Source organism: Pseudochaenichthys georgianus, chromosome 12 (genome assembly GCF_902827115.2).
Source record: "Pseudochaenichthys georgianus chromosome 12, fPseGeo1.2, whole genome shotgun sequence".
In the NCBI taxonomy this organism is placed as follows: Eukaryota; Metazoa; Chordata; class Actinopteri; order Perciformes; family Channichthyidae; genus Pseudochaenichthys; species Pseudochaenichthys georgianus.
The window spans coordinates 14,508,280-14,527,501 of NC_047514.1; the positions used below are offsets into that span (position 1 = coordinate 14,508,280).

The window sequence follows — 19,222 nt, forward strand, 5'->3', positions numbered from 1 at the left end:
ATCATTACATTTTTCATCTAATGATGGCACTGAATAATCTTCATTTCTTGCTTTCCCTCTCTTTTATATGTGTAATGTTTGTCCTTTCACTTTGAGAAAGTACTTCTAGGTCATATACAATTTCAAATAAACGACAATGTATTTAACTGTACCATGATGTAAAACCCCTCTATTAGTCCTGTGATATTCTTACAGTATATGAGCTCACAACAGGGGAATGGCATTAAATATAATTTACAGCCCCCTTACTGCACCTCTCGGTATTTAAAGCACTATGATATTCCTATAGGGACTATAAGAATATCTGTCCTTAGATCTTGGAAGCATACTTCATGCCATGTGAGACACAGCCTATATAAGGTGATGTGGACACAGCCATTGCCTTTGTTATGCTTGGCAGAAACAGAGAGTTCTAGATGTGGTCTGGTGTTTGCGTCCTGCAGGAAGCTAAACAGAGAAGTCTGTCAGAGGCAGCAAGAAGAGCGACTGATGGAACATTTGACCCAAAGACGTTCACAATTTGAACTGTCACACATTCTTATGACACAGCTCGAGGCATGGCATCATGGGTGTTGGGCCAACACAGTAAACACATTCACTTGGCACAGTAACAAAACAGCTCAACAAAAATGTATTTAAAAACTTTACTGAAAAAAGTTCATGTTTTTGTCTTGTTATGCCCTTTATATTATGCTGGCCCACCTTTTTCCACAAAAACACATCACACACACTGTTGACAACTAGTTGTTGGTCACTTAAACCAAATATACTTTACTGTGATACATGTATGTTTACATGATATTGTGTTTACAACATAACTGGAATAATATCAACCTGGGAATCATGGTAGACTTTTGCGTTTGGAGCCAAACTCAGGTTTTTTTGGCACAAATGACTATCTTGCATCCCACAGTCACCCCTCCATGCAACATTGATGATTTCGATTATTGTAAACAAATGAGTTCTGAGTCAAGATTCCTTTCTAAATGTGTGTACAAATGGCATGAAAACAAATTAGAATTAGAATATATTTTTGACCCTATTCATCTATTGAGAGTTCTATAACTCATGTTCAGACTGACTTCATGCATCATTTTAGATTTTCAACCAGGTGGTTCTCTCTGAGATATACATGACCAATATTGTTAAACGACCGTCCACCCAGTTGTTACACACACTCTTAATGGATTTTGTCATATTTTAAAACTAAAAGAATAAAATAGTGTTGACATCAAGAGTCTTTTAACACCACACAATGCTGAAGTTGCAGTGTGAAGCATCCACATTGCACATTACATCTCCCACGCCTCTCACACTGCAGCTACATGTCCACAAACACCATGAAGCACCAGCCAAGACCCCCCACCAGGAACATGGTGATCTGCATGCTGTAAATGATCAGGTCATTGAGCACGCCAAAGTCTAGGCGCTGGTGCCCTAGCAAAAGCAGAATGACAGACAGTTTGTACTGCAGCCGCAGGAGAACCCTCACACTGACATACTGCAGGAAGAAGAGAGCAGAGAGTGCCACCCAGAGCAGAGAGGTCAGCAGGCTGCAGCCAAAGTAGAGCAGGAACCGGAGGAAGCTGTACATGCAGCGCGAGCGCAGGTAGAGGTCAAAGTTATTGTACTTGGTGCGCACAAGCTTGGAAGCGTGCGTGGACCCACAGGCCGAGTGCATGCAGGTGGTGTGGGGACCATGGAAGCTGCGCACCCGCCGTGGGATAGGGATCAAAGGCATGGGTGGGCTACTGGAGCCCAGCACAGTGCACAGGAGTCCTAGCTGTAGGTGGAGTCCTCTGTGAGTGTTGCTTTTTGGTTAGCTTCATTTAGTTTTGGAGCAAAGAGGGGCTCTTATAGGAGCCCTGTGTGGATTCCAGTCAGCAAAGCTTGCTCCTTTGAATGCCAGAAGAAATTACAGTGTTACTGTATGTTTTAGGATACATTTTCAAAATGCACATACACACCATGTTGCAAATATAATAGAAGAAGACTGTATGTTTTAAGATACATTTTCAAAATGCACATACACACCATGTTGCAAATATAATACAAGAAGACTATGTTTTAGGATACATTTTCAAAATGCACATACACACCATGTTGCAAATATAATACAAGAAGTGCAGGCCTGTGCATCATTCAATTTCCTTCAGGTGAAAACAGTAAATCTACATCCAGACAGAGACATTGAGAAACCGGTTTAAACATGTGTCTGAGAATGAAGCTATCAATAATACTAAATGGCAAAATCATAGCTAGAACACAGTATATTCTTTCATCCTTCCCCTACTATAGAATTAATTGATCGTGCAGAACCAGTGGTAATCTTACATGCATCAATACGACGTCTTCCGGCTCACCAAGAAAGCTGGTGTTTGAGTCGCAGATGAATGGAGCATTGTATCACATTATGAGCAGTTGTCTGTAAACACACGGGACTTTTTTTCTTTTTTGTTCTACACGATTAACTGTTGTATGTCAGTGGAGATCATGGTGGAGATGAGGCAGCGACGGAGAGCCAGCGGTGGCTGTACGCTGTGTCGCAAAATATACGAGTCATCCTGCTGTGACGACAGTTGCACGCTTAAAGGGGAAGTGCTCCTCAAGCGAAGATGCTCCCTTAACAGTTCAGTTTTGATATCCATATATTTAACAAACAGTAGAGGTTACAATGTGTTTGTGTGTGTATGTTTGCCAAAGCATGGTGGGAAGCAGTCTTTGTTTGCTTTTAAGTATGACAAAATATACCTTAAATTAGGGATTTTCCATACAACAATGCTAAGTAAAGGTACATTTTATATGGTTGTTTTCTCTTCTTTTTCAATACTTTATTTTAAGTAAATTGAAAATATGGTAATTAAAATCATCCTTTATATTTTAAATTAAATAGATACACAGTTAAACATATACAAATGCAAATAAATGGATAAAATATAGCCAAAAAAGAGGAAAACAAGAAATTAACATAGCATGCCAGGGGTCAACATGTATAAATAGGGTTATTCATTTAGACATGCTTTTTACAGTTTTATACCTTATCGTTTTATTTTGCTAAATGTATTGTACTAATATTCATCTCCATTTATTTCTTAAGCACAGCAATTAGGTTGAACCTTAGCACATTTAAATGTATGCAATTGAACTTGAAAAACAAAAGCAACATTTCACAATTACTTGCCCTTTACACACCGTTTCTAAAGTTTTAAGGATATTACAAAATGCATTAAATCAATATGTATGCACCCCCTCCATAATGTCACAAGGTTTGGTATATGAATCTTGCAGTGTTAGAGGAATTTATCCATGCTCACAAAAACATCAAAAGATCAAATTAAAAAAGAAAAGTCTGTTTTGGATTAATTCCAAATATGATCAATTATTTGTTTTAAGTTATTATCATTATTTGTAATATCACCTCTCAACCTCAGCATTTATTTAAAAGTGCTGGGTAACTTTTCCCCTCCATATACAAGAACAGACTTGGACTGCAAAGGTCAAATGTGCAGTCATGGGTCTGTAATTCTCAGACAAGGTTACACAGTGCGTCCACACGCACGACCTCAGAAGTGTGCGAAGCCTCTCACTCTGTATATCAAGTAACCTTCATTTGGCAGATTTATGGGTTAGTAGAATGATTACATCCCAGATATCAGTCAGCAAGGAGTTGACAGCAGACGGCAATGAATCATAATAAATACACACTTTTTAAAAGAAAAAAAAGGGTTTGATGCAGTTGTTAGATCACTTTACTGGAAATTAAAAATGTGTATTATGCAATCTTGGAAAAACAAGCCTTTTAATATTTAATCAAACATGCATTAAGCTGTCATTAAGGCTGAATAAATGTATCTTTGTAATTATTTTCGAGTTAACCAATCAACGTTTGAAGCAAGCTCTCCTTAATAAAATAAAATAACAGTATTTATTACATTTTAGAAATTCTCTTTGACCACAAGAGAGCGCCCAACGTGCACTACTTATCCAAACGTCTATTCCAATAGATAGTTAAAACGTCACAGTTTAGGGAGCTACATTGGTCTGGAATGAATCCAATGCAGGAGATACCTTAATATTGAATCCTGGTTCACAGATAATCTGCTCATACTGTATCTCATCCATTCTCGTTGAAAGCAAAGTGTCTGAAGTGTCCTCTGCTACCAGCATCAAAGCTGATGAAAAGCGTGTTGGCCTGAGGAAACTGACTGTGGCCTGCACTTAACACCAGCTCTGATAGTCAGTGTGTTGTGGGCTGTAGCCTTGCATGATCCATCTTCTTAAATTGCTTATTTCTTTGAAGTATTCTCCTTGCTCCCGATAAATAATTGTTCAAGCTCCGGGTCATATGTTGAATTCATTGGAAGAGCTGCATTCAACACCCTCTTTCATCCATGTATTATTGCTTCTGTATGATCTTTGGTTTATCAAAGCCATCATTGTGACAATCAACCTTAGGCGATGAGAAAAAAACTTATTTTCAATAATTATAGACTGATATCACATGTATCATAGGAATCTGCATGAATTATGGGCTCAAGCATATCTTATTCTGTTCATGGTATACGAGCCTGAAAACGATTTACATGCTATTCAGTCACAGTTTATTCATGGACGTCTAGTTAACTTTATCGCTATTAACTCATAAGCGTAATTGTAACCACACAAAGCATTTCGACAAGTGTTGAACTTCAGTATGGTTTTTCTGTTAAAATAATAATTTTGTTTTCATTAAAAAATACATAGTTATATACCTCACTAAATGTGTTGCTGAAAACTATAAAAACTCAATATCTCCAAAGGCAGATTCTGTGGAACCCTTCTACTTTTAAACTAACAGAATACTTCTAAGATACCGTAAATCCCTCAGGTATCACATCCATTTGGCATTACATTTGATCAACACTCTTTTTTCAATCTTTTCTTTGAATTAGATTTTGGATCACTTTGGGACAAGAACCTATCCTGTTGTCCCAGCTGACCCGTCTTCCTCTATATTCCTATAATGGGGTTCACTATTTTCTGGTTAAAAGATTTATAGTGGCCATTAAAGACAAAAAGTACCTTGCAGGTTATACTTGCTTGTCAGGTGGTGGAATTAGCTTCCTTGGGGATAACAAATGTGGTTCCAGCAGGAAAGGACACAGGAAGATTAAGCACAAGGCTTTATGGATCTCCAAGTGAGTTCACATTTAAGTTGGCCTAGTAATATTTAAAGATTTTAATTTTATACAAATCTAGAAATATGGATTTTCTAAGTATATGACAAATCTCAAAAAAAGGGAACTTCTAGCTTCTGGGGAAAAAATAAATAATTGATTGCATTTAATTTGTGCTGCATATTGAATGTCAAAGTGTGCAAGTCCTTGTCAGAACTGTTGAGTACACAACCTTCAGTTGTTCTTTTTAATGAGACTCGATCACCAGAGTTGACCTATTTACAAGGCTCACTGATCAAACAGAACAAAGCAACATCTGAATGTATGTGAGGCCAAGATCATAATTGGTGTTTCGCTATGGGTGATCTGAAACAATTTGCTCGAAGAAACACAGGACTATGATAGAAGAAGTATTTTACATTCCCAAATAATTCAATACAAACTATTTGCTGAAATCCATTATTTTCTTTGCACTGTTCTAAACATTGAATTGCTTTTTCATTTATTCTTGAGAACAGTTGAAACATCCATGGTGTTTGTTGGTTGTTGATGTTTCACCAGTGGAGGGAGCTGTTTGCTCAGGTTTCACTACAGATTTTTTTCCTCCAGCGCTCATGAGGAACAGCACATTTAAGGACATGGCACCGAGCTATCTATTTTCCTTGTTATATAGGCGTATTTGAACAGAATCCAGCTTCTTCATTGCCGCTGTCTTTGATAAATGAACACATGCAGCACCATTACAGCTACAAATGCTTCTAAAAAGTGCCAAGTTCAGATGTTGGCTTTCCACTAAATCTGGCTAATAACTGCATCCGAGCTGAGGATGCTCCTCTGTCTCGTAACATTATCAAGAAAAACGATGTCAATAAAGTGGATGCCCTTGTAAAATATGTATACTGCTTCTAATCATGCATTATGGCAACATTATTGACTCATATTTTTCTCTTCTCGACATAACAACCGTTGGAGTGTTGCCTCGCCTTCCCGAAGGTGGAGGATGGTCAGGGAAAGCTGAATCTGCATGTTTAAGTTTACTTCCAAGTCTGAAAGCAACTGAAGAATGGTGCTTTTAAAATGTCATTGCCAAGGCTAATTCTTCATTTACTGACAAACAACAGGAGGCCAAATCTACTTGCCTTGTGGAGTGGCAATCACGATCCACAGCCATCCACCCTCCAGTCCCTGGAACCTTTGCCAATACATTGCCATGATGACCCAAAGAGTGTCAGGAGTAAGCAAGATTAAAGGGGGCAACATGTCAAAATCCTATGTGACTCCTCCAAATACACTTGGGCTAAATCAATTAATTAATTAACTAAGTAGAGGTCACAGCCAATAGTTTAGCTCAGACAAATTAAATCAATTAGTCGGGCTAATAAGACGAGGGAGACTATAATTAGTGAAAGTTTAATCAAAGCCATGTTTGCGCTGTGCTGCATTATGAAGCAGCTCAATGGATCTCCTAAAGATCCATTAGGCCCGTCAGAACAAACTTTGGCCACATATATCAAAGAGCATGAAGAATCTATAAGATCTGGTCCTTTTTGTTTGTCCTCTTTTCAATCTTTCAAAAAAAACACTATAATGCAGTCTTATTAATGAATTAAAATTCCTTAATATTGTTTTATTATGTAAACATCTTAATGTATACGTTGTTTTAGTTTACTCTTTCTTTAATGGTCATTCAGCCTCAGTTAACTCTCTCTTCTACATTTTTTGTGACCAGCCTTTGTTTATTTCTGTTTTTGTATCTTCTTATTTTCTTGTCCCTGTTGTGTGACTGTTTTCCTTTTTGTCCCCCCCACGACCCCTCGTCCTATTGTAAAGCGTCCTTGGGTTTCTTGAAAGGAGTTATATAAATCCAAGTAATTATTGTTATTATTATTTAGTGGGAATGCTGACACAGCATTCCCACTGTGACATGTTATGTCACGTTTGTAGTTTTGTATGTTTGGGTGTTTGCTGTCATATTTTCCTTCTGGGTTATTGTCTGGTCCTTTTCCCTGTGTTTTTCCTCCCGTCGTTAGTTTCCCTGGTGTGTCTAGTTGTCTGATTGTGTTCACCTGTTGTCCTTGTGTTTCTCCTCCCGTCGTTAGTTTCCCTGGTGTGTCTAGTTGTCTGATTGTGTTCACCTGTTGTCCTTGTGTTTCTCCTCCCCTGCCCGGCTGTTGCTCGTCTCGTGATTACCCCTCCCTGTATTTAGTCTTGTCTCTTCCTGTGTTCAGTGTTGGTTCGGCTTTTGTTGGTGACTGAGTTCACCGGTGAGTGTTCTGTTTTGTCTATGTTAGTTTCATTATCCTTGAAATCAAGGTTTATCAGAGTTATCTGCATTTGGGTCCTGCTTCCTTCACTCGACCGTGACACTGTTCTTCTGTTTATTCTGCCGGGTTATTTTGCGCCACTTCTTCTCTCACATTGAACATCGCAGAAACTCCGTTCAAACATCAAAACGTTCAGCTCAGTCGGGAATCGATGGCTATTACTTTTATCATTCATAACTTTCATAATTCCAGACATACATCCCATAATACATCACATTAAATACAACTTTTAATGATGTGGTCACTGGAGTTTAACAGACTGTCTCAGCCTATTCTTTTCCGTCTGATGGAGACTTCATACTGACTTCAACATGTTCCACATATTTTAGACATTATTGGTGACGTATGCTTTTAGTTCTAAAGTTTTCAGTTCAAATATTCTGCTGCTTTTTCATGCATTTAGACTTTCTTGTTCTTATTTCACATTCAAGTCCCCTCTATTCATGAACCCTTTAAAGTACTCAGCCACACCACTTATACCAGGTGCGACTGTTGCTATGTCAGTTAATCTTTCAAATACAAGTTTGCTTGTTTGATTCAAGCTCTTGTAGTCAATATGTCAAGGTATTTATCCCTAACATTTTATCAGCTAACTAATGACACACACTCAGGGGATCTTTATAAACGTTTTAAGTATTGCACATCTTTAAACATGACTCTTATAAATCACTTTTAGAACCAGCAATGCACTACAGTGTCAGCTTTTCTAAAATAGAAACTTCAATGTTCACATCTTAGTACATTGTCAGAATAAGTGAGAAATGGATTTTACTTCTGTTAGACAGCTATCATACTGAATAAATATTTACTGTGAATGTATGCAAAAATGTATGGCATATAGCTGTCTAACAGAAGTTAAATCCATTTCTCACTTATTCTGACAATGTACTTAATCCCAAATAAAAGAACCCAATACAAGTAGTTGTTAAATAATAGTGAAGCCACGTTGTAATAACAATAACTCATCTCTCTCAGAGTTTTCTTTTTGTGCTTTGCCAAATGCCACTGTGTCAAGTGTCCTAGTCGGGTTGCTGTACAGAGTTGTCCAATATGGCGGACCATCTCGCACATGCGCACTGCAGATAGGGCAGGGATGCAGATCGGGTAGTGACAGCCACATTTATTTGAATTATTTATATAATTCCTACATAATGGGGAAGCTTCCCACTCTATGTTATGTAAATACAAGTCTCACCATGGAAACCTTTGATCTCTGGACACGTAGTTAGCTCAAATATAAACAACTGTGTCATGGAACACGATGATGTCATAACTCCAACTGACATGCTCAGAGCAGCAGACTTCAGATAATGGTTAATGGTCCTGCCCTCAACATCTCTACGTCAATTATGGGGTGTCATGTGCCGTTGCCATGGAAACACATCCCTCGCCATAAAACACGATGTTGTCGTAACGCCTATGAAAAGGGTAAAAACAGCACCACTCTTCAGATAATGGTTAACGGTCCAGCCCTCAACAGCTCTACGTCAATTATGGGGTTTCATCATATGCCGTTTCCATGGAAACGCATCCCTCGCCATATAAGACGATGTCGCTATAACTCCTATGAAAATGTTCAAAAAGTGCTCAAACTTCACGTGTGCTAACAGTCCAGCCGTGAAGACATCTACGGGACAGTTTTGAGATTTCTTCAAATGCCGTTCAAATGCCATGAAACACGGTTTTCTCATAACTTCAGTGAAAATACTCCGAATGGCCCAAAACTTCACAGGTTTGGTAACGATGCAGCCATCAACGCATCTAAGCGTATTATGGGATGTCATCAAATGCAGTTGGCATGGCAACAGATTATTCGCCATCAAGTTAGTTCAAAAGTTTGCAGTTCAAATATTCTGCCGCTTTTCCAAGCCTTTTTACTTTATTTTCTTCTCTCATCACACATTCAAGCCCCCAGTGTTTATGTATCATTTCAATCTAAATTCTTCACTTTCTTCTTACACATTACATATCAGCATAGCAGTTTAGCGTCAGCTTTTCAGCATAAAGCATTCCCACTAGCGATTTCTTCAGGAATTGCATTCTCTAGTTTTAAAGTGCTATTTCTTCTTCTTCTTCATTATTATCATTTTTATGAATACAATTAAAATATAAGCATGGTCAGTTTTATATGCTTATACTGTATAATCTATATATTTCACTTAAGTAATGGGACTATTTGCCCTCTTTTATTTTGTACCTTTTTTTAGGAATGCATGTGTAGGAAATTAAAAGATGAGAAAAGGGCCTAACACCGATCCAATTTCAGGACCTTTAGGTGTGCAGAGGATGCCAAGCTTTCGGAGAGAAAATTAAGTACCCCATTCAACTAATTAAAATTAGGTCAGACTGGTGCTTCCAAGTTTCTATGCTGTATACAGTTGAATTATTAAGGAAACAGCCCTGAGCTTGTTCAAACAATTTCAATCATCCTCAGTGTTTTTTCTTTTGGTTTCACAATCTCTTGTGCGTTTGTGTTAAGTGCAAGTGTATGTTTGTGTTTGTGTGTGTGTGTGTGTGTGTGTGTGTGTGTGTGTGTGTGTGTGTGTTTGTGTGTTTCATAATCCTGTCAAGCCATCTGTTGTCATTAAAACCTGCTCCTGTTGCACCAGAGATCCCAAGTATTCATCTTGCCAGATGTTACTTTGAACTAGTAGCTCAAAGTTTTCCGCTTGTTTTTTCACAAACCTGAACCACTAAGAAGAGCTTAGGCAAACGTGTTCAATAAAAAAAATTAAACAAGTTCACATGTGTCGTTAGGGATTTATGTAGCACTTTGAGAGGAGTTACACCTTGGGGAAATGCTCATGCTTGGAAATTAAAGCGTTTTTCATTCCAATACTACTGCACATATTGCCTGTATGCCTGAATGAAACAGAGCAAAGTATTTCACTTATTTCCCTTTTGGTCTGTCTTGTCTCTCTTTCTTGTCCCCCACATATGGCTGGATTTGGTTTGGCTAGTGTTAATCCTTGGCATAAGGGGGCTAGGCTGGATTATCAACTGATGTGGAAACATCTGCATGCGTGGATAGGGAAGTAGTGGAGCTGCATTTGAGTCTCCAAGACGTCACACATCATCATCACGAGATCTTTTGTGTCCTCTCTTCACTTGCCATTTTAGCCCCCAACAGAATACCGTTTTATTCAAACCATTGCAGGAGTCAAATAAAGTAAGGTTAATTCAAGTTGAAAACATTTTTGGCCTTATTTTCCACAGATCTGTCATGTTTAGAATGTTGCTAATAACTCAGCAAAGAGAAAAATATATGTATTTTTATCAGGGTATTTGAAGTTTAAAAAATAAATAACTTTACTGCCAATTTGCCAGCATGCTGTAAAAGAAAATCTGTTTATCTTCTTACTCATCATGAGCATACATAAGAGCAAGGCCTGGGTTTTGTGTTTTGCATATTTTGCATATACACCCATTTCTATCTGCATAGAGCTATTAATATGAAGGGATGATTTAGAGGGCAGGGGAGACTGGGGATTAGGCCTGATTCAGTCCTCACTGGGGGGAGTTTGTGGACGGAGGAGGTTTACATCAACAAGCCCTGATTTATGTTGGTGAACAGATGGCTGAGAAATTGCTCTGTTTGGAAAAGATGTGCAATTTATTTCAGTAGATATTGTAGAACGAGAGAGAGAGCGAGGCCTGAGATGAGGTTACACTGGCAGGGTGAACTTTACTCTCATTGTACGAGGAGAATCACGAGATGCTTGAAAGCTTTCTGAAGTCTTGTGAGTGTGTTTCAAGATTTACAAAAATCATGATAGTGTTGAGAGCAGCGAACACATTGAACATTGCAGCAGTTTGTTTTAAGCAAACAATAATTTTGGTCGATGACAATGTAATTTTTTATAAATGTTTATATTATATTCAGTAGAGGGCATGCACAGTTAAACCACTGTCCGCTCCATTTGTTATTTTTTGCTTTTCATTGAAACTGAGCTTTCTGTGACTGTCAGCAACTTCACCACCAAATAATTGCTAACAGTTACGGTACATATTGGACTTAATCGTTAGATCTACTCAGCATGACTGGCTGCTACATCAATTACATTAAGTTTATTTTTTCATTGGTAAAGCAGTTTTAAATCCGTAAGGCAAGAATAGAAGGCAAGTAAAGTGCATGGATTTGCTTCAGGTAAATGGTGCAAACTTCAGACTGCTGTATGATCAACACCTGGAGCACTTTTCTCTTGTTTTTCAAGCCTATCAATATATGCTTGGTCCTGTATATACATAATATGATTTGACACTGCAATATTTGGATAAGAAATGAACAGTTGCCTTTTTTTAATCCCACTTGAGTTTGGCCTGAGCACCCCGTAGTGTCTGAATCAACACCCCTCTTGTCAATTATGAATCCATACACTTCCATTACATCAAATAAGTGAAAACATGATATAGTTACCACATATTGGATCCAATCAATACAGTACACACACACACACACACACACACACACACACACACACACACACACACACACACACACACACACACACACACCACACACACACACACACACACACACACACACACACACACACACACACACACACACACACACACACACACACACACACACACACACACACACACACACACACACACACACACACACACACACACACACACACACACACACAATATTTTTGGAGCCTGCAGAAACATATTGATCCACATAAGGCAGTTTTGATGCAATATGGTGATTCAGCTTTTTTTCACGATTAATTTGAAGTGGTCCCAGTATTTTGTACATTTTAAGCAAGACTGAGAACTGTGACAGGAAAAAGTAAGTTGTGATTACAAAGAAGACTAGCAAACCTTTTGTGTATTATGAATTGAACTGATCTGAGGCCTGTAGATTTTAACAAGCGTGCAGAGAAAGAAAGGTCAATGCTAACGAGAGTCCCTCAGTGAAGGGTGTGCCAATACAGGCAGTTGAAATAGAGAAGGGTTAGAAACCTAGGGTGTGATGGAGGACTGGATGTCAGTGTGTGTTGTGTGTGTGTGTGTGTGTGTGTGTGTGTGTGTGTGTGTGTGTGTGTGTGTGTGTGTGTGTGTGTGTGTGTGTGTGTGTGTGTGTGTGTGTGTGTGTGTGTTTGGACCATAGACTGTATATACAAATAAGGAGTCCTTGTAAAAGGATACAAGTGAGGTAAAGCTGGGACCACGCGCTACCATTAGCCTGATTGGCCTGAGAGGTCAGCAGGGGTCAATTGATGGGTCAATCACATTGTCGATTTGATGACCCAACCACATTGAGTTGGCAAATAGAGGGCTGGTCGCTGGATATGTTCGCTTTCCCTCCCCTTGCCTGAGTTATTGTGCAAGCCAGGGTTACGTTACATTAACACAGAAAAATCTATCCGATCACTTATGCTGATTTACGCCTGGACCGCACTGCCCTGTCAACCCTCTTGACCAGCTCAAGAGAACATTTTAAATGCAGCAAGATTTATGTGGCAAATTACTTCACAGTGATAAAATATGAGTGCATGCGATCTGACATCTGAGCAGTGTGGTTATGTTGGATTATTTTCAAACCATACTCGGTAAGAAATCTGATATTTTGTGTGTGATTTTTACAAGATCTCTTTTTTAAAGCTATTTCAATGACCATTTGTTGACAACATTGTCACCTGGCATCCTTTAACTGTTGTATATATTACAACAATCAATGAAAAAAGGCCAGACCTGTGTTTTGAACCAAAACGTGGCCTAGATAGAAAACACAAGATAAACGCATCAGTTTTCGAAGCCAGTCTCCTAATCTGTAGCAAAGTGCCAGAAGATCCGTGTATCTTTATCGGTGCCCCATTAATGATACAGCAAGTACAAAAGTACCTCAGCTCGGATACCACTCTTTCTTTAACCCACCAGATCCAGATCAGCCTGATCCACCAGAAAATACCTTCACCTGCTGCTGCCAGTGACAGGATGTCAGGGGTCAAAAGGTTAGGGGTTTGGAAAACCGGTGACCTAACCTCATTGTATCTTTACCACCAACAGAGCAATAAAAGGATTAAAGTGGGGACATATCAAACCTGCTAACTAAAATGTCTTCCTTTTTTTTTATAGTCTACCCCTTTTGTCATATCTGGGTGCATGGAAAGCCACATTTCAATTGGGATTTAAATAAAATTCTCACTGACATTACATGTTAGACGCTTTTATCCAAAGCGGTGAAGTGTCTTGCCCAGTGACACAACGACATGCTGACTGCAGTGGGGTTTGAACCTGTGATCCCCTGATCCCAAGACCAAGGCTCTATCCACTGCGCCACACGCCTCCAGACTGACATAATGCAATTTATTTAAAATCTGCAATGACTGCAACATAGCCTTTCTCAACAGTAGGGTGAATCATAGGGGTTTTGTCATTGCATCAGTTTCTCTGGGTTGTATACCTTCATTGTTCATAATTCCGTTTCTTTTTCTTGGAGTGTAATTACCAACAGAGGTCCCTTCATTTCCAGAAACATATGAACATGAGTTAAATGGGTAAACACTAAACAAAGCAGTGTTACAGTATGTACAAATCTTAGATGCAGCTTGGCAAAAACCGAAAATCCAGAAGGGGAATGGTTGCTACCAATATTTGTACAGCATGTTTCTCTTATAAGACATTTTACCGAGGTGGCTTTCTGTCCAAAACCGATGGACAGTCAGTTTTCTCTGACACTGTGGTGCAAAATTAGAATTCATTTGGAGTTATGCTTGTGTCAACCTGATTTATGCGAGTCCAATATTGTCAGCTCTGGTCTGGTCACCAATTCCTGAGGGAATATCAGGCTCTTTAGCAGCTAAATGCTCCAATATGTTCACCAGCTAGTCACTGACCTTGTCTGTTGACTCTTTACTGCTGGGCTGTAGCATACAGTGAGTTTAACAGAGCTTTCTCCTGGTAACGATATGTGGAAACGAGAGAGGCGAGAGCGAACCGAAATAATGAAGTTGTGCATGTAGAACCAAACCAAGGACCTGGAAGAGGCTTCAGGAACTAGAGGGTTGTGTATGTGAATTGGTCATACATCTGCATATTGTTGATATAAATATTGAAAGTAGCAACTTGAAAAGCGCTAAACCCCAGAGGAGATGTCAGAAGCTGTTACCAGTACCTTCTTGCATACCAATGTTTTTATTTTTGATTATGTATTTTTCACAACATTTCATGTATTTCATGTTCATTCTATGGGGCTCATTTTCGGCACTATCTCTCCACTTGGCAGCATGAGTTTACTTCCTGCGTAGCCCTCTACACCTTTCTCTTCCATTCCCCCTCTCCCCCATCTGTTGAGACGTCAGCAGAGGTCTTTAAGAATCTGATTGATAGCACTCGTACCTCACATTTCTTTTCCAGATGACAGGAGATTACCAGTGTCAATTAGTGTTTATGAGATTCCCGAAACTCACTTAACAACCTGCATCTTGAAGAAAGATATAGTATTTATTAGCATTTTTCTCTCTCCATTTTTGCTATTTCACATTTAAATATTTCACAAGGGAGGAATAGCATTATTTCAGCGGTGATAAGAAGCAGCTTCTACACCCTCTAACACACATAAATGTATCAATGAGTGAAGAAAATGGAACATAAATCAGGTTAAAGGTATCAGTCCTCCATGCTGCCGTTTAGACAATAGCTGTGTTCAGCTGTGCGGCAGATCAGGTGTCCAGCTTCACACACGGTGACCCCAGGTTTGCGGTTACGTCCAAACTCCTCCAATATTAAACACAGACGTCTATTATCAGCAACTTTACACAGTGACACACGCAGAGACACACATGCACGCACATACACAAATGTCTGCCTTTACAGGTGCACACGTGCTTTGTTTGGTTGTGTTGTGAGCCTGTCTATGTATGTGTGTGGACTATAAAGACAATAGATGAGCTCACAATGAAATATTTAGGAAAGAACAGTACACAGCCTGTAAGGTGTTAGTGTTCACATCACAAGGAGAAAGAGGAAGAAGAAACAGGTAACGTCAGAATATTTGCTTATTCGCTTCAAAGTGGACCTAAAAACTTGCTCTGCAGTTCCTGTGGACCACCCTGGTTAGCTTAGCTTTTAGCTTATGTGCTTTAGCCTAATATTTGAGAGATGTATCCTAATTTCACTTAGCATATAGTGTTCATTTCTTTAGTATTTTTGAAAGTTCATTTGTTCTATCCCTTTCATATGTAACCTATAGCTTTGCTGTAAACATCTTTGTAAATGTTGTATTTGAGCTATGAAAGTGGAACTAAAAAATACTTTTTAGAAAGAAGATTCCTAACATGATAAGTTCCTCCACAATTCTTAGCATGTAACAAAATGTTCATGCGGCAGGAGCAGGCTTGCTTCAGAGCTTGTGGTGGCTTATCCTCCCCAGGTTGGGTTTTGTCCCAGTCAGCCCGCTACAAAGAGCGTTTAGCCTCTCCTGAATAATCCAATGCGAGCATCCGGTAGATGGAAGCCTGGGGTTCGAAACCTGAGAGCGACATCTGACACATACACACAGAGGGGACCTGGGGACTGAATGACTTCAGGTGGTTGGTGGTGTGGCTTCTGGTCACCTAACCCAGAGTTCGCTCAACCCCCCCTTCCCCTCAAGTCCCTTGTTGAAGCCTAAATGGGGCAGAGTGGGTTGGAATAAAAACACTGTCTCACATGAACTTGAAGGGTAGAGTTTCCACCACAGTACCTGTTTTTAATGTCTTGTTTTGGCCTGGTTTGACATTTTTTCTATTGCGTATCTGCATCTGTATTATATTTTGTAAAAAAAAGAATATTCTTAGGATGATATTTTAAAATAAGCAATATATTACAAATATTTGCAATTGAGAACACTAATGGAATATAATAAATGAATACACAGGCTACTGAGAAATGCAATGTTGCACCTTTTTTATACATTTTCCACCAAAGTACGTCATGGTGTGGTCGAGCCGTGACAGAGGGTCATGTCTCGGCTGTCAAGCAATCACAATTACTGTATATTTGTTGGCCACCTCTAAGACTCGCCCTGAACGTGGTGCTCAGTAACTTATCGCCCCGTCCCTAACCTTTCTGGGCAGAGGGAGCATCCATCATCTTAAAGTGCGATCTATTCCGGTCCACCTTCAGTCAGGAGGGGAAAGGCCTGAGCCAGCGTGTGTGTGTGTGTGTGTGTGTGTGTGTGTGTGTGTGTGTGTGTGTGTGTGTGTGTGTGTGTGTGTGTGTGTGTGTGTGTGTGTGTGTGTGTGTGTTTGTCGGCACAACTTATGGGCTGTCAGCACAAAGTGCAGAGCCTTGCCGGAAACTGACAACCGCTGAATGACTGACAGGGACATTGCAGCATTATGTTCCCTATATGTGTGTGTATGAAAGTGTGTGTGTGTGAGTGAGCATGTTTGTATGCCTGTGTGTATAATCATGCACATTAAACCTCCCTCCAGTTATATTTCTCTTTTTCCCCGAAAGCTTTTTTTTCATGCCACTCGTCACGTAGCGAAGCGATGTACACAACCACCACTTATCATTATGATGACTTCCACACTGTCACCTAGAAATGTGACTGTGGCAAATTAGACAAGCAAGACACAGTGTAATGGTTTTCATCCTTTCCCAAGAGTCAAATAATTGTTTATTTTTACATTTTAATGTGCCTCTGTATAATTTCATATCCTACGCCCAAAAACATATAAATTTTCCTCTTGGCGACACCAAAAAACACAAACAAGTTATCATTCGTCTGTCATATGGCTGCTTTATCAGTGCACCACTGTCAATTATCAGTTGAGCTCTCATTCTCACATTTTCTCCTAGGTGGCTCCTCCTCCTTCATTCCTCCTTTCTTCCCACTTTCAAATATTCTGGCCTCTTTTTCTACTCTGTACCATGTGATCCCTCGCTCCATCTCTCCCCCCGCCGACCCTCCTCTTTCCCATCAGCACCAAGGGGCTGATGAATGCGTGGCCTACTATTGATCGCGATGGGTGATGGATGATGGCTGGGAGATGAGTGATGGGGTGCAGGCAAAGGTGCCAATAAGGGGGCAGCCGGAGGGTGGGGTCTCCCCTACTGGCGCTAATGGGAGAAGACTAGGGGAGACGGCCGCTCAGCCCCGCCTTCTCAACCCCGGCCACGTTCAGGGCTGCGTTTCAGCCCTGCTTAGCATTTTCTTCCCACACACAGCATCTCTGGGTCACACTTGTATGTCGGGTTTAAGGAAGGCATTGCATTGCCTGCAGTGTGTGTTTGTGCATGTATGTTTTTGTGTAATTGCATGAGGTTGCAGAAAGTGTTCCTGTAGTATGTGTGGCCATGAGTGTGGGAGGAAAACGGAGGGTAAGGCTTTGTAAGTGTGCATGTGCGTGGGTGGCTGGGTGGAGGAGGGGGGGGGGGGCAGAGTGCACACAAGTGGTGGTTAGTAGGGAAAGATGATGGATGATGGGGCAGGAGGGGAAGACTGCTTTGCAGCTCCAAATTGATATCCCAGCAAATGTTTTTGTCTGCTGTGAAAAATGGTGCTGCAACTTTCATCTCCACTGCCCCCCTCCTCCCCTCCTCCCCTCCTCCCTCCCCCCTTTTTGGTCTCTCTTCCCTCTCTGCAGTGAATCAAAACCCTGCAATTCATTTCCAACACCAAGAGCTTTACTTCCCGCTCCCCGGTATCCTGACAGCAGCTGATCACCGCCTCAACGCAGTTTTAAGAGAAAAGTACCACAGAAAACTATTAGTGTGGCTGCTGGGGGAGGAGAACAAGTAAAAGTACTCCAGGGAAAGGGTGCTGATTCTCTTATTGAGTTGGATGAAAGGGAAGTTTTGTAATAGAGCCATTGGTCTTGCAGTACAGATTCTCCAAATATACCCTTTAAAACAGGGTAGAAAAGGTATGAAAATGTTTAGATACGTTTCTTCAGCAATATCCATTGCAGATATTCATTTTGGTTTTATCTCCATTTAAAGTGGTTAACATCTCCTGGCAAAACTGTGCGTTAGTTTAGATCAGCACAAAATAATTTTATATCTTTCACAATATCCATTTTAGGTATTCTTTTTGGTTTGACCTCCAACTTAAATTTTTTAAGATATTCTGGCAAAACTGTTGGCTTGTTTATAATTTCTGTTATCATCTGACCTATTGGTTTTTGTCCTGCCAGACTTCAATTGTAGCAATGTTTCCACATTCCCAGAACTCATTGATTGCTTTGGTGAGGACACTAAAACCCATCCTGATGAAAAATGACACTTATGTTATCATAAACCATGGTGGTCTTGATAGGTTTTTTTCAGGTTTCTTTTAGGTTGCTATACCCTTGTAGGTGGTGTGAGTTTAAAGGACACAATCACATCGTCGGATGGCATACGAGAAAGTGCTCTATGCTTTATGGTTCTGTGGAAAATCAAGTGCTTGGGATGAGAAATGAAAGAGTAATGTCGGAAAAAAAGGGATGAGAGAGTTGAGAGATAACAGGAGCGATAGGGATGAGCTCACTTCTTTTGCAGTGCTTAAGGAGAGAACCATCTGCAGGAGAGATTTTGCCTCAGATTAGGAGTGAGGCGAGGCTCCAGTGGAGAGGATTACGCCTGCGAAACAGAAGCAACACTAATAGAGGAGAATCCAGCTGCCTGGAACAAGCCCAGCCAACCACCCAGGAAGAATCATAAGCAAAAGAAAACCAAAAAAACAGATAAGAAGAAGAAATAAAGACACAGAGAGATATACATAAACTATGCACTAAAAAGCACATCCTTATATTAAAA

At 40.0% G+C, this 19,222-nt stretch overlaps 1 protein-coding gene across 3 annotated transcripts; it reads right to left on the reverse strand.

Moving 5' to 3' along the window:
* Window positions 1–630: 630 nt before the first annotated feature.
* LOC117456170 (transmembrane protein 250) lies at window positions 631–6,390 on the reverse strand. Of its 3 annotated transcripts, none has more exons than XM_071205098.1 (2): window positions 6,296–6,390; window positions 631–1,896 (listed from the first exon to the last, which is right to left on the reverse strand). In XM_071205098.1, exon 2 carries the CDS (start codon window positions 1,739–1,741, stop codon window positions 1,322–1,324), a length of 420 nt encoding a protein of 139 aa, XP_071061199.1. In that variant the 5' UTR covers window positions 1,742–1,896; window positions 6,296–6,390; the 3' UTR covers window positions 631–1,321. The 3 variants fall into 3 exon arrangements, with proteins under 3 accessions (XP_071061199.1, XP_033951832.1, XP_033951831.1); XM_034095941.1 differs by lacking the exon at window positions 6,296–6,390 and adding an exon at window positions 2,364–2,541; XM_034095940.1 differs by lacking the exon at window positions 6,296–6,390 and adding an exon at window positions 2,335–2,541.
* Between the last annotated feature and the right edge of the window lie 12,832 nt (window positions 6,391–19,222).